General features: G+C 38.5%; 1 protein-coding gene across 2 annotated transcripts in view; it reads left to right on the forward strand.

Moving 5' to 3' along the window:
- Positions 1-15000, forward strand: part of LOC144969888 (uncharacterized) — a 158893-nt gene that overhangs the window by 134206 nt on the left and 9687 nt on the right. For both annotated transcript variants that reach the window (XM_078908935.1, XM_078908936.1), the window contains exon 9: positions 10558-10641. In XM_078908935.1, the coding sequence (XP_078765061.1) occupies positions 10558-10641 (84 nt within the window). The remainder of the gene's footprint in view (positions 1-10557; positions 10642-15000) is intronic.

Raw genomic sequence — 15000 nt, forward strand, 5'->3', positions numbered from 1 at the left:
ACATCTACTACCTACTACCTACTATCCTACATATCTATCTATCCATCTATCTATCTATCTATCTATCTATCTATCTATCTATCTATCTATCTATCTATCCATCTGTCTATCTATCTATCTATTATCTATCTATCTATCTATCTATCTATCTATCTACCTACCTATCTATCTATCTATCTTCTATCATCTATCTATCTATCTATCTATCTACTACTACTACTATCTATCTATCTATCTATCTATCTATCTATCTATCTATCATCTATCTACTATCTATCCATCTATCTATCTATCTATCTATCTATCTATCTATCTATCTATCTATCTATTTACCTACCTATCTACTATCATCTATCTACCTACCTACCTATCTATCTATCTATCTAGTTTACACCACCAATCATTCTACTTCTTGCTACTGTTTTATTCCCCCTCCCCCATATCTCTCTATATCATATTTCCATTAGCCAAGCTGCCTTACCTTATCCATTAACACCCTACCCCTACACACAAAGACACACACAAAGACACACACACACACAAACACACACACACAAAACCCACACATACACACACACACAACACACGCATACACACACATTCTAGTGTAACCTTATTTTACAACCGACTCCAAAGTAAATGATATAAATACAATTTTGGCGACATTGATAAACGCAAAGTCAATTATTTCTATTGTGTTGTAGGGGGAAAAGGTTATTGATATGAAATGGAAAATCAAAGCCACGGAATTCTTTACGAAACAAAGACAAAAACAACTGGAACTAAAAGAAACCACAAGTCGTGAAGGCTTTAACCTGCTACTCGCCGTGTTGGATTATATTCTATGAAGTCTCACTATGTCTCACCGCATCGTCATTCACAAGCCTATCAGGAGGCTACGAGACAGCCTTTAGATAGTATGCAGATGACGTCACTCAGGCCTTTGTTATTGTTTTTGCATCGCGTTTGTGAGTTGTTCTCACTAAACTGTATTAACCAGACATAAAAGTTAATGGTACACAGAGTTGTGTGTGGTCCTTATAGATAGTATGCAGATGACGTCACTCAGGCCTTTGTTATTGTTTTTGCCATCCGCGTTTGTGAGTTGTTCTCTCTAAACTGTATTAACCAGACTATAAAAGTTCATGGTTACACAGAGTTTGTGTGTTGGTCCGTTATACTTCCGGATGGCAATGTTGTGAACTCCTTGGCCAAGCGCATTCTATCTATAAGGCAGGAAAAGAATTTGAAGAATGGATTAAAAGATTCAAAATAGAGGTGTAGCCATTCGATACTACTACTATACCGTTGAGATAAAGAACTGAGCAAGTGTGTATGAAAGGTGCCAGGCCAAGCGAGAAAGAAAAATACAAGAAAGAAAAAAAACCATCCCCAAAAAAAAATCAGTCGACCTCGACTGGGGATCGAACCTCAGACCTTCTGATTACCGGCCAGACGTGCTATCATTACACCACAGAGGCTCCCGATAGTTAGGACAATTATAATGCGCTTGGCTAAGAAGCTCACAACATTGCCATCCGGAAGTATAACGGACCAACACACAAAACTGTGTGTATCAATGAATGTTTATAGTCGGGTTAATACCGTTCAGTGAGCATTACTCATAAACGCGGATGGCAAAAAACAATAACAAAGACCTGAGTGACGTCATCTTCGAACTATCTATATATATTCTTCACAAGGGTAGGTACGCGTTTTACGCTGTGAACCCCCGCTTGTATCAAGCAATACATACATGCCGCTGAGTCTTTGTGGTCACGTGGTATGACACTAGCTTTGAGGCCAGCAGCTGTCTAGTTCGAGTCACGCTCTTGGCGAAGCAAAATTGAGTGAAGCCATCCACAACTAACGTCAAAAATTCTGAAATCTAAGCGATTTGACAGGAGTCTTTTCTACTACCTTTTTGTAAAAAGCCCGGGTTTATTTTTGTAGGGGTTTTTTGTTGAAAAGTCAAGCGTTATCTTAATTCAGCGATGTTTGAAATGTTTATTTCTTTCTTTCTGTTTTTAAAAACCTCTTGTCAATTTGACCAAACGGTATTATGTCAAAAATAAAAGGTAGTTTTAATTTGAAATGACTAGAACTGTGAAATTTTAGTTTGTTGTTGTTTATGCTTTTTTTTAGTTTGTTTGTGGGTTGTTTTTTTTTTTTTTTTTGGGGGGGGGGTTTGGTTGTTTATTGTTTTGTATTAACCCCCCCCCCCCCAAGAAAAAACAAACAAACAAACAAAACTACATCCATAGTCTTTGATAAAACCATAAACTTGTATTTTTTTAGAATTATACATTCCAATTTTAGCAATTCATCAAGTAAATTTAATACCGTTTATATTCGATGAGTAACAAATGTCGGGTTTTTTTTTTTTTAACTCTATGTTATGACCAAATTTATAATAGGAGAAACTGTGAATCGACATTTTTTCCATTCTATTCTCGCCTTCAAAGGGTTAAAGAAATATGAAAAAATCCAATTCAAATTGCAAGAATCAGATCGAAATAATCTATTTGGATTTTGATTGGTCGATCTATCACTAAGACTAATGATTTCCTCGTCCTTTCTTACCCCCCTTTGTTGTTCTCACATCTTGGAGTTTTATTCAAACCGGCACAAAAAACACTCACTTTCTGTCAATAAACTTTGGAAATAAATAAATAACGGTAAATTGATTCGCTGGCTTCTGGCTCTTGAAGTAGCTTTACAATCAAATTAGATCGGAAATGGTCCTTGACATTATTTGACAGCTTCACAGTTTGATTGTATTAAAAATTGAAATAGAAGAATAGAAAACCGCCATATTTCTTTTCTTACCTCCCCTTTCTGCCATAGCGATAATTCTTGAGAGAGTCGTTGAACCGTCACTAACATTCGTGCCTGCGCAGTCGTCGTCATTTCCGGTGGCGGACCGAGGAACCCCATCAGCGCTCCATTTTCAGAGCTCTCCCTTGAAAGGAGTCCTATTTCTGCTGTTTCCTTCCCCGTTCCGGAATCGCAGCGCAATCAAGAGAAGTCATTCATCTGTGCCCATTGTTTGTTGTCAACCGATTATCGACACCTCTTCCCGCCTTTACTCTCGATGGTTCTAACCTTGCTGCAGCTTTCAGTTGGTCCTTGCAAGAAAACAATGGGAAAATACGAGATTAATTGTAGATGTTTTCGTGTTACTTAGACTAATGATCTATCATTTCGCCTTGCAGACGGTGTCATTAATCTTTAAAAAATGTAGCCCTACATTGTTTTATCCACCATCAAAGGCAGCTGCTGACTGACAATTATAGAAGTGACAATAACACAGAACAGAGTGGAAAGTTCTAGAAAACAGCATAATTTCCATTAGTTGAGTTTCCCAATTAAGCAGGAATAACTAACAATACTAACAACAACAACACTACTACACTACTATACATACAACACTACTACTACTACTACTACTACATACTACTACTACTACTACTACTACTACTACTACTACTACTACTACTACTACTACTACTACTACAACAACAACTACTACTACTATACTACTACTACTACTACTACTACTACTACTACTACTACTACTACTACTACTATACTACTACTACTACTACTACTACTCAACTATACTACTACTTCAACTACTACATACTACTACTACTAACTACTACATACAACATACTACACTACACTACATACTACAACTACTACTACTACTACTACTACTACTACATACTACTACTACTACTACTACTACTACTACTACTACAACTACTACTACTACTACATACTACACTACTACTACTACAACTATACACTAACACTAACATACTAACTACTACTACTACTACTACTACTACTAACTACTACTATACTACTACATACTACTACTACTACACTAACTACTAAACTACTACTACTAACTAACACACACACACTAACTACTACTACTACTACTAACTACTACTACTACTACTACTACTACTACTACTACTACTACTACTACTACTACTACTACTTCAACTACTGCTACAACTGCACACCACAATCAACAGAAGCTGATAAAGATAACAAAAATTTACAATAACAACTACTACCTAAATACTAAACCTAAGACCAAATAAATGAAACACTGTGAAGCGCATTGGTCATGGCAAATCCATACAAGTTCATATCAATTTATTTTTATTAACTGAAGAATTTTCTTCAGGAAACAAAGTTTATGCAAAGTAATTGGTTTTGTTTTTTAAACTTTTTTCTTCTTCTAATCTGTCTTTTACTACTTTTTGACAGGGACGCTTTAAATTAAGAACTGAGCAGGCACCAAGTGTGTATGAAAGGTGCCAGACAAAGCTAGAAAGAAAAATAGAAGAAAAAAATCATCACAAAAAATCAGTCTGCCTCGACTGGACTGATTTTTTGGGATGTTTTTTTTTTTCTTATATTTTTCATTCTTGCTTTGTCTGGCACCTTTCATACACACTTGTTCAGTTCTTTATCTGAAGAAATTTAACTGTAAGAGAATAGAGAATCTGCAAATGTAATGCTATTTTAAAATATTTTTTTATTATGCCCTTCCGCCACGGCATCATAAGATCCTACCGCCTAGGCATTCCATGAAGGAATATAGATAATCCATCAAATAGGATGTTGATGTAAACAGGAATCACCGTCTAGCATTCCATGAAGGAATATAGATAATCCATCAAATAGGATGTCTGATGTCAACAGGAATCACCCATGTCGTCCAAAGTGAACAAATTGGAGCCCAAGTAAAAAAAAAACCCCAACGAAATTGCCTGACGAGGGTCTCGAACCATGGATTTTTCAGATCACAATGCAATGCCTTAACCGCTCGGCCACTTCGCCCCCTGCACTGCTCTGACCAACAACAAAAGAACAACAACAACAAAAAAACCCAAAAAAAAAAAACAAACAAAAAAAAGGGGGGAAAAAAAACAACCGAAAAGAAAAGAAAAGAAATAAAACAAACAAAAACAAAGAACCGAGAAAAAAACAACACAAACAAACAAATGAATAAAAAAAGATTATGTCATAATGAAATAGTCCTACTTGTGTCGCCATTGTTGTCGTCCCGAATACCCGAATAGCCCAGTGCAATGATAACTTGTCCCGATAAGGCGGTTTGTGTACAGCCTATCATATTTTGTGGAATTGTTGGCAAATTAAAGAAAATCGAACTGACCGATCAATTTGAGTAAAATCCAAACAACAACAACAGCAACAATAACAACAACAACAAAACACCACCACCACCACAACCAGCAACAAAAACAACAAACAATAACAACATCAACAACAATAAACAACAACAACAACAACACAACAACAACAACACCATCACTAAAACACCAAACCACCACACCACCAGCAACAATAACAACAACATCAACAATAACAACAACAACATATAACAATAACAACAACAACAACAACAACACAAAACACCACCACCACCACCAGCAACAAAAACAACAAACAATAACAAAATCAACAACAATAACAACAACAACAACAACAGCAACAATAACAACAACAACCTCAACACCGAAAACAACACCACCACCACCAGCAACAACAACAATAACAACAATAACAACAACATCAAAAACAACAACAACAACCGTGTAAATCCTTTTGCTGGTGAAAAAGTCATTTCACGTCAGGAGATGAAGTCAAACATCGCCAATATTAGTAGACGCTGAATCAGACTCTTTATATATCATATCATGGCATTATTTCACAAGAACCCTCCCCCCCCCCAAAAAAAAAACAAAAAAAAAACAAAAAACAAAAAAAAAACAACAAAACAAAACAAAAACAACGAAACAAACAAAAACAAACAAATTTTTAAATAATAATTTCAAAATGAGTTTTTTATAAATACGCAATATCCACTAAACTTGCCCAAAGCACTTTACAAAAGGTCCTTGACCAACAACGCGTATCATGCAGAGCGTGAAAAGACGTCTGTTAGGCGATATTACAATTTTTTTTCAAACAGAGACACCGCTGTTAACAGCCAGGTGGTCATTTTTAAAACACCTGAGTACGGTGAGATAATGATGGGAGTAAAGAGCTTTTTCGAAGGACTCAACTATGCGCCGCGCGAGACTCGAACCTATGACCTTCTGATCCGAAAGCGAGTGTCATACCACTGTGGTCTCAGGTGTGGGAGGTTCTCTCTCTCTCTCTCTCTCTCTCTCTCTCTTTCTTTCTTTCTCCCCCCTCTCTCACCTCCTCTCTCTCTCCCCACCTTTACCTATCTTTCCATTCTCTCTCTCCTTTCTCCCCCCCCCCCCCCCCTCACCTTCTCTCTTCTTCCTTCCCCCCCCCTCTCCCCCTCTTTCTCTTCATTCCATTCTTTCTCCATTCCCTCTCTATCTCTCTCTCTATCTCTTTCTCCATTCCCTCTTTCCTTTCTCCCCCCCCCCTCCTCTCTCTACCCTCTCTCCATCCCCTCTCTCTTTGCCCCTCCCTCCCCTCTCTCTCTCCCATCTTTCTCTATCTTTCCATTATTTCTCCATTCCCTCCTCTCTCTCTCTCTCTCTCTCTCTCTCTCTCTCTCTTCTCATTCCCTCTTTCCTTTCTCCCCCCCCCCCCTCTCTCTTACCCTCTCTCCCTCCCTCTCTCTTTGCCCCATCCCTCCCCCTCTCTCTCTCTCTCTCTCTCTCTCCCTTTATCTATCTATCTCTGATATTTCGTAACTCAATATTTTAAATACTTGTCTCTATACGTAGGTATTTTTCAAAAAGGACACCATCGATCCAATATGAATATACTTGGATAGAATTTAGAAAAAGACACATAAGATGGGAGACATCACAGAAAATGTACGGTTTGAGTTGGGACGGGGGGGGCTATTAAAAGTTGTGCCCCCCCCCCATCCTCATAAACCACCAACCCCCACCCCCTTCACACCCCATTCCCCCCCCCCACCCCCCCCCCCCCCCCCCCCCATGGCTGTGGGGTCGTTAACAAAGAGTCTGTGTTGTACAGATAGGGTCCGGACGTCTCGTAAATCCTGGGATATGAAACAGTCCTTGATGGCAGAGATGGCGGCGGCCATTCATAGTGCTGATGGCAATGGTTCTGTCGTGCTGTAAAAAAAAAGTTTTAAAAAATATATATTTATATACTTTGTTGAAATTTGGCCAGAAAACTCGTCCTTCAAAATATATCGGTCGATTAAAATGACCATCTTGTTAAAAATAGATTTATTTTTTGGACAAGTTTAGCGTCATTTTAATTAATCGAAGGACGAGTTTTCTGGCCAAAATTTTTAAGATGTGGGGTTTCAGAGTGCGGCGGGGTTGTAGTTGTAGTTGTTGCATTTTCGTGTTGAGTCCGATGTGCTTATTTGCAGGTCTGATAGCCCAATTCTTTTTGGGTTCATTTGTTGTATTGGAAATCTGCGGCTATGTGGTTTCGTGGTATGACACTCGCTTTCGGATCGGAAGGTCGTGGGTTCGAGCCTCGCGCTCGCGCATAGTTGAGTCCTAGGAGAAGCCCTTTACTCACATTCTCTCACCGTACTCAGGTGTAACGAGTACCTGGCCGTTAACAGCGTTGTCTTGTCCAACAAAACTTGAATATCGCCTAACAGCTCATGTCCCTTCTAATGTACATGTTGCTGTTGCCAGGGACCCCTTGTAGAGCGCGTTGAGCACGTTTAGTGGATATTGCGCTATATAAAAGCTCAAGTAAAATCTCTCTTTCATTCTCTCATTTCTCTACATCCCCCTTTTTACAATTGTTTCACCCCGTATCGCCATCCCCCTACCCATTGTCTTATCCAACTCCCCCCCCCCCCACCCCACACCCCAATCAACGAACACCACCACCACCACCAATGAGAAGACACACAGAGTCCGGCGATGGTAAATCTCCCACAGTTCCATCGTTCCATCTTCGATCCCCTCTTAATTCTATTTCACCCATTCATCATGCCAGCCCGTTCACACTGTCTCAATCATAATCCAAGCACCCCTCCCCCGGGGTCTTAACCCCCCCCCCCCCACCCCTTACCATCTCCCTCTCTAACACCCTCAGTCTCTATGTCTACCCCTCTTACAACACCCTCACCCCCTCTTTTCCCCTCCTCTTATCAATCCTCCGCCGCTCCCTCTTGATCCCACCCCACTCCCATTTCCCATCTTTATCCCCAATAAAACACCTCTATCACATGACCCAACCAGCCGTCCAATGACCATTTAGTCATTTAGCCGCCCTGCCCTTCCGGTTTAATGCCAGCGGGCTCTGAGATTTACCGCCAAATTAATAGCCAAAATCGGCTACTAGTTGAGATACTCTAATTCCGATTGGGCGGTGGTTTTGGTGGTCGGAGAAAATGTCCTTATCACGCCTTTTTATCCCCCCCCCCCCATGCCCCCCCCCCCCACACACACACACACACACACCCCCAATGGCGAGGCGGATGAACAGAACTACCGAACTTTGGGGGAAAAAGAAAAAAACAAACAAAACAAATGTTTTAAATTTTGGCTAGAAAACTAGATTAAAATTACCCCCCATCTTACCAAAAATTCTCGAACCTTCGAGAAAATCTTCAAGAAAATCACAGGTTTGAGATATTTGTGACAAGATGAGCGTCATTTTAATCGATGGATAGCGATGAGACTGAAGGACGAGTCATCTGGCCAAAATATTTAAAAAACGTGTATTTTCATAAAACGAAAGTTTGGCCAGGCGATGAACAGAACCAGATGTAGAATGGCGATTTGGGGCCTGAGGAAATAAAACACGGGATGGATGGATGGATGGATGGATGGATGGACTCACAGAGTTAATTGGCGCTGTGATTCATAAACATTTCGCCCAGTTCTGTGACGGTACTCTCTCTCTCTCTCTCTCTCTCTCTCTCTCTCTCTTTCTCTCTCTCTCTCTTTCTTTCTTTCTTTCTTTCTCTATCTATCTATCTATCTATCTCACTCTCTCTCTCTCTCTTTCTTTCTCTCTATATCTATCCAACTCTCTCTATCTCTCTATATCTATCTATCTATCTATCTATCTATCTCTCTCTCTCTCTCTCTCTCTCTCTCTCTCTCCACTTTCGACTCCTTTGTTTTGATTGTTTCTAATACCTGGTACTTACCCATGGAAGCTCACGATTCCTTCTTTGTGCGGCTTTGCGGTCCTCGAGAGAAGCGTTAAGATCTTAACAACGCCACTACTACATTATCTCATTCGTCTGTAGTGTTTCATTCATCCTGTTTTGTTGAGAAAGGGGAAACCCGAAACGTTCGTATTATCTGTTTTCGTATATTAAATTGAAGCTTACATTCAATTTTACATTGTTACTTTTATTTTATAGAAAGGTGGATAACATCCATTGTATTGTGTGGCTATGTGGTCTTGTGGTATGACACTCGCTTTCGGATCGGAAGGTCCTGGGTTCGAGCCTCGCTCGGCGCATAGTTGAGTCCTTAGAAAAGGCTATTTACTCACATTCTCTGATCGCACTCAGGTGTAAAATGTGTACCTGGCCATTAACATCGTTGTCTCTGTCCGAAAAAGTTGTAATATCGCCTAACAGGCGTCTTGTCCCGTCGTCCTACATGTTAAGTGTTGCTGTTGGCCAGGGACCCATGAAAAGCGCTTTGAGCACGTATAGTGGATATTGCGCTATATAGAAAAATGCTCAAAGCTCAATAGGCTTCAACAGTCGTGACGTCACTTCCCTCGTAATGACGCATGGTAACTTAGTAACACTGGCTCTAAACTATCGGAACAATGGCGGACGCCCTTATGAAATATTTCTCTTAACGAGCATAAAAGCGTATCCAGAGGGGAAAAAAAACATTATAAATCTGATCATGTTTTGACTTTTACACATGCTGATCACAAGACATATGAAAAGTTCTAGCCAGCACGAAGAATAAAAAAGTACCGATTTTCTTTGTTTAGAACCACGATGGCCGCCGTTGCTGGGCGACGTGACATCAGACTATTGAATCCAATTAGAGCGTCCAGGGCGTAGAGTGCCGCACCAGCACCAGCACCAGCTAGGTCTCGGGTTCCATCTCTTCATGTTCTATGTTCTTTTATGTTCTTCTCTCCTGTCTCAACTCCTTTCATTTCTTGTCACTACACACGACTCACGTCGTCGCCATTTTTTTCTTCTTTTTTTTTTAACCTCAGAGAGACACCCAATGTTTGTCGTTGCTTTGCCAATTTAGATTTATCTCCGTCTTTTAAATACGACAATAAACAGGTAGTCTATAGGTATATTGACCTTAAAATAAACAAAACAAAAAAACAAAACAAAAAAAAAACACCAAAAATAAAAAACACAGTAAAAAACACACACAAAAAAAACAAAAAAAAAACACACACACACACACAAATAAAATAAAAAATAAATAAAAAGAAAACAAAAAAAAAACAACAATCAAAAAAGGTCTCGGGTTCCATCTCTTCATTTTCTATGTTCTTTCTCTCCTCAACTCCTTTCATTTCTTGTCACCACCTACACACGACTCACGTTGCCGCCATTTTGTCTTCCATTTATGTCCTGACCAGATCGAGTCAGCATGGAGTTGATCAAGGAGAAGGAACGAAGGCTGGACTTGGAGAAAGAAATAGAGGAAGAGAGGAAAAGACGAGGTAAGAATAGATGGTTGATAAGACTGACGCTAAGAATCTAAGTCAAAATTATCGTTACTCTCTCTCTCTCTCTCTCTCTCTCTCTCTCTCTCTCTCTCTCTCTCTCTCCTTCCCTCCCTCCCTCCCCTGACCCTCTTTATCTCTCTTTTGTTCTCTCTTTATCTCTCTCTCTCTCTCCCTACTCCCTTCTCGCTGTCTGTCTGTATGTATGTATGTATGTATGTATGTATGTATGTATGTATGTATGTATGTATGTATGTATGTATGTATGTATGTATGTACTTATATATGTATGTATGTCAGTCTGTCTGTCTGTCTGTATGTCTATATATGCCTCTCATCTAACTCCTAAATATATTGAAGAACTGATAGTACATTCAGGTCATATCACAAACCATAACCCCGCCCACTATGGTTTAAAATTGACATGTATTTATAATACTGCATTTCGTCACATATTCTTGCTTTAAAGTGAGATAGATAGATAGATAGGTAGATAGAGTTAGTGAGAGAGAGAGAGAGAGAGAGAGAGAGGAGAGAGAGAGAGACAGACAGAGAGAGAGACAGAGAGAGAGAGAGACAGCGAGAGAGAGAGAGAGAGAGAGAGAGAGAGAGAAATTTGGATTGAAGTTATTGTTATGCGCCTAGAGCTTTGTTGTATAGAGGAGTGGGCGCAATATAAATAAATTTCATTATTATTATTATTATTATTATTATTATTATTATTATTATTATTATTATTATTATTATTTTTATTATTATTATTATTATTATAATTATTATTATTATTATTATAATATTATTATTATTATTATTATTATTATTATTATTATTATTATTATTATTATTATTATTATTATTATTATTATTTTTATTATTATTAGTATTATTATTATTATTATTATTATTATTATTATTATTATTAAATGATGACTGTGATTATTCAAGGTAATGGTCAGTATTAATTTCCATACACAAGTGGCTTTGATTGGTTTAAACCGGCGCCATGGCTTTGTAAATAAAAGTGCATCATTATTATAAAGTCCTTGACCACGTCGTGCGGCCTTTAGGGTGATTTCGAAATAACACTTCAGAATTATTCTGTACTCTAAAAATAAAATCTACCCAAACCAAAATAAAACAAAAAGCGTTAAAAAAAAATTGGCCAGAAAGCTCGTTCTTCCGGTATCGATCGGTTAAAATGACGTCATGTTGTCAACATCTCTCAAACCTGGGACTTCGAGTTAGACTTTGCGAAGTTTCGGGTTTGAGTGTTGTTTTTTTTTTTGGTAAGATGAAGGTCATTTTAGTTGATAGATAATTGAAAAACGGGTTTTCTGGCCAAATTTTTATTTTTCTAAAAAAGGTGTTGTTTCAGAGGACGCCATATTTCATCAGGTGTGAAGTGGTCATTTCAGCATGCTGGTCAGAGGTGGAGTGGATAGATTGGCCTTGTGATGATTTATATGTCACGTGGGTGGTGGGGCCGTGGGGGGGGGGGGGGGGAAAGGGGTGTGTTTTAATAGATAAAGATACCTTTTATGTTGTTGGCCATCTGAAAATGAATATTGCCCTGTCAGTTCTGTAGACCACTTTATTTTCATCGACCCATTGAAATTAATATGATGACAGGGGTTAGTGTGTATCTGTGTGTGCGTATAGTTGTGTGTGTGTGTGTGTGTGTGTGTGAGAGAGAGAGAGAGAGAGAGGGAGGGAGGGAGGGAGGGAGAAATAGAGAGAGGAAGAGAGGTTTTTTTTACTCAAATGAGGGTCATTTAAATCGATCGATATTTGAAGGACGAGTTTTCTGACCAAATTTTGTTAACAATGCGTGTCTTTCCAGAGTACGGCAGTTAACTGGTTTTAAAAAGAACAAAAAACAAAAAAACAAAACAAAAAAACAAAAACAAAAAGAGAATAAAGAAATGCCAGTTCAATAGTTTGTCTAAGGCAATAATAATATTCTTCTTCCGTTTACCCGATGCATTTTGCTGAGTGCTGTTGTAATGACAGGGTCATGAGACAGCAAGCTGTGACAATTTAGGAGTTATCCCCCCTTGTTATGTCCCATCATGCACTGATGCAACAAACACAACAATAATAATATTTTTAGGATCGGAGAAATGGACGAATGGCCTGGTTGTTTGGAATAATTCGTCAGATATAACTACTCACATGATTTTTGCCAAAAAGCAATGTAAAAGGAAAGAGAATAGAACTACACAAAATAAATAAAATTCCCTTTATTCAATCCCCAAGAGGAAATTTTTCTTTAGGGCCTATTAAAAGGGCAGACTGGAATATCCCAGGCGTCAGCTGCAGTGCAGTGCCGCAAAGAAAGCGATGGCGAGGTGACTTGCCCAAGGCCTCACAACGAGGCGGGTAGTCGAACTCGTTACCTTTCGGGTACGAAGCGAAGGCCTTACCGCTGAGCCACGCTGCCCCCAACATATCAACATTATTATATATCATTGTTACTAACTGCTCTTAGCGGGGACCTGTGCTTGTATCTGGATGGGACTTTTAGTGATCTCAAGCTAAGTACTTTGATAGAGTGCTTTTGGAATCTACACCTGTTTCTTATTTGAACCAATTCCCCTTTGTCTTCCCTTTTCTTGGATGCTTTATTGTAATTCTAGAACTTTTTACTATCCCATTTTCTTCCTTTTTACTGGCGCTGATATGATCTTAATGTGTTGCAAGCGCCGTAAAACCTTAAAAAAAACCCCCAAAAAATCCCCAACATAATATTATTGTTATTAACAGGACATCAACAGGTTTTGAACAGTAGTCCTTCAGAGCCATAAGGGAAGGCCCATTGAGAATTCCCAGGTTGGAGAGTATTTCTAGCTGTTTAAGATGAGGGTCATTTTAATCGATGGGTATTTATTGAAGGACGAGGTTTCTGGCCAAAATTTTAATTGCCTGTTTGTTTTGTTTTTTTGGCAGAGAACTACAGTAGAGACAGTAGTCAAGTATTGTATTCTTAGTTCTTTATTTCTTTATTTTCTTTTCTTTTCTTTTTCTTTTTCTTTCTTTCTTTATTTATTTATTTATTTATTTATTTATTTATTTATTTATTTATTATTTATTTCTATATTTATATTTTTATTAATTTATTAATTAATTTATTTATTTATTTATATTTATTGATATTATGACTTGTACATCTCTGGTCAAATTTTAAAAAGGTGACTTAATAGTGTACAAGGCAAACAAAATCATTTGGCCTGTAAATCCCCCCCCCCCCAATAAAAAACAAACAGACAAACAAACAAACAAAAAAACATACAACTCCCCCTCCCCCTTAAAATCAACCAAAACAAACAAACAAACAAACAAACAAACAAAAAACCTCAAATGAGAGCGAGACATGGGGGGGGGGGGGGGGAAGAAGAAAAAAGAAAGAAGAAAAATAATTCCCCGTGTATTTTTCCTTGTGATTGTCGTGGAAACACAAAAAGACAGACTCTTTCAATAAAATGTCTTTTCTGTACACCGTAGCGACAAGCAGAGAAAAGCAGATTTTTAGAACAAAATTTCACTCCTGATGCAAGCTGTCAGAGTTGTGATATTTGAGACGAGAAAATGGCCGGTGACGAATTTGGCCCCTAAATGCATGTCATAGAAATGAATGTGCGATTGTAATGGAGGAGGCATTTTTAGGATGAATTTGTCCCTAAATACATAACATAGAAATGTTTGTGCGTTGCTAATGATGACAGTTTGTGAGGGGTGAGGTGAATTTGGCCCTCTGTTTGTGACAGATTTAAAAGCCCGTCCATCTTTCTACCGCCGTTTTCAACGGACGATTATTTCAAAACTCCCATTTCCATGATAATCTGTTAGGTTTTGTTGGGGTTTTTTTTTTTTTTTTTGTAGTTTTTTGTTTTTTTTTTGTTTTTTTTTTTGTGTGTGTTTTTTTTTTGGCGGGGGGGGGGGGGGGGTTGTATTGTTTTCATCGTATGACATCATATTATCATTGTGCGGCGATGTGGTATAGTGGTATGGCATTCGCCTTCCGATCGGAAGGTCTTGGGTTCGAATCCCGCTCTGAGCGATGCATAGCTGAGTCATTTTTTGGAAAAAAGGCTCTGTGGAAAAAAGGCTCTTTATTCACATACATTCCCTCACCATACTCAAGGTGTGAAATGTTTGCCTGGCCATTAACAGCGTTGTCTCTGTCGGAAAAAATTGTATAATCGCCTACCATGTTAAATGTGGTCATTGTCCTTTTACAACCCTTTGAACACTTTAAGTGAATTTTGCGCTATATATAAGCTCTTGTTTTGTTTTGTTTTTTTTAAAATAGAAATTCTAATAAATAAGGGGAAGCGTGGCTCAGCGGTACGGTCTTTG

The sequence above is a fragment of the Berghia stephanieae genome, chromosome 4, assembly GCF_034508935.2.
Source record: "Berghia stephanieae isolate SIO BIC M18660-M18661 chromosome 4, UCSD_Bste_1.3, whole genome shotgun sequence".
In the NCBI taxonomy this organism is placed as follows: Eukaryota; Metazoa; Mollusca; class Gastropoda; order Nudibranchia; family Aeolidiidae; genus Berghia; species Berghia stephanieae.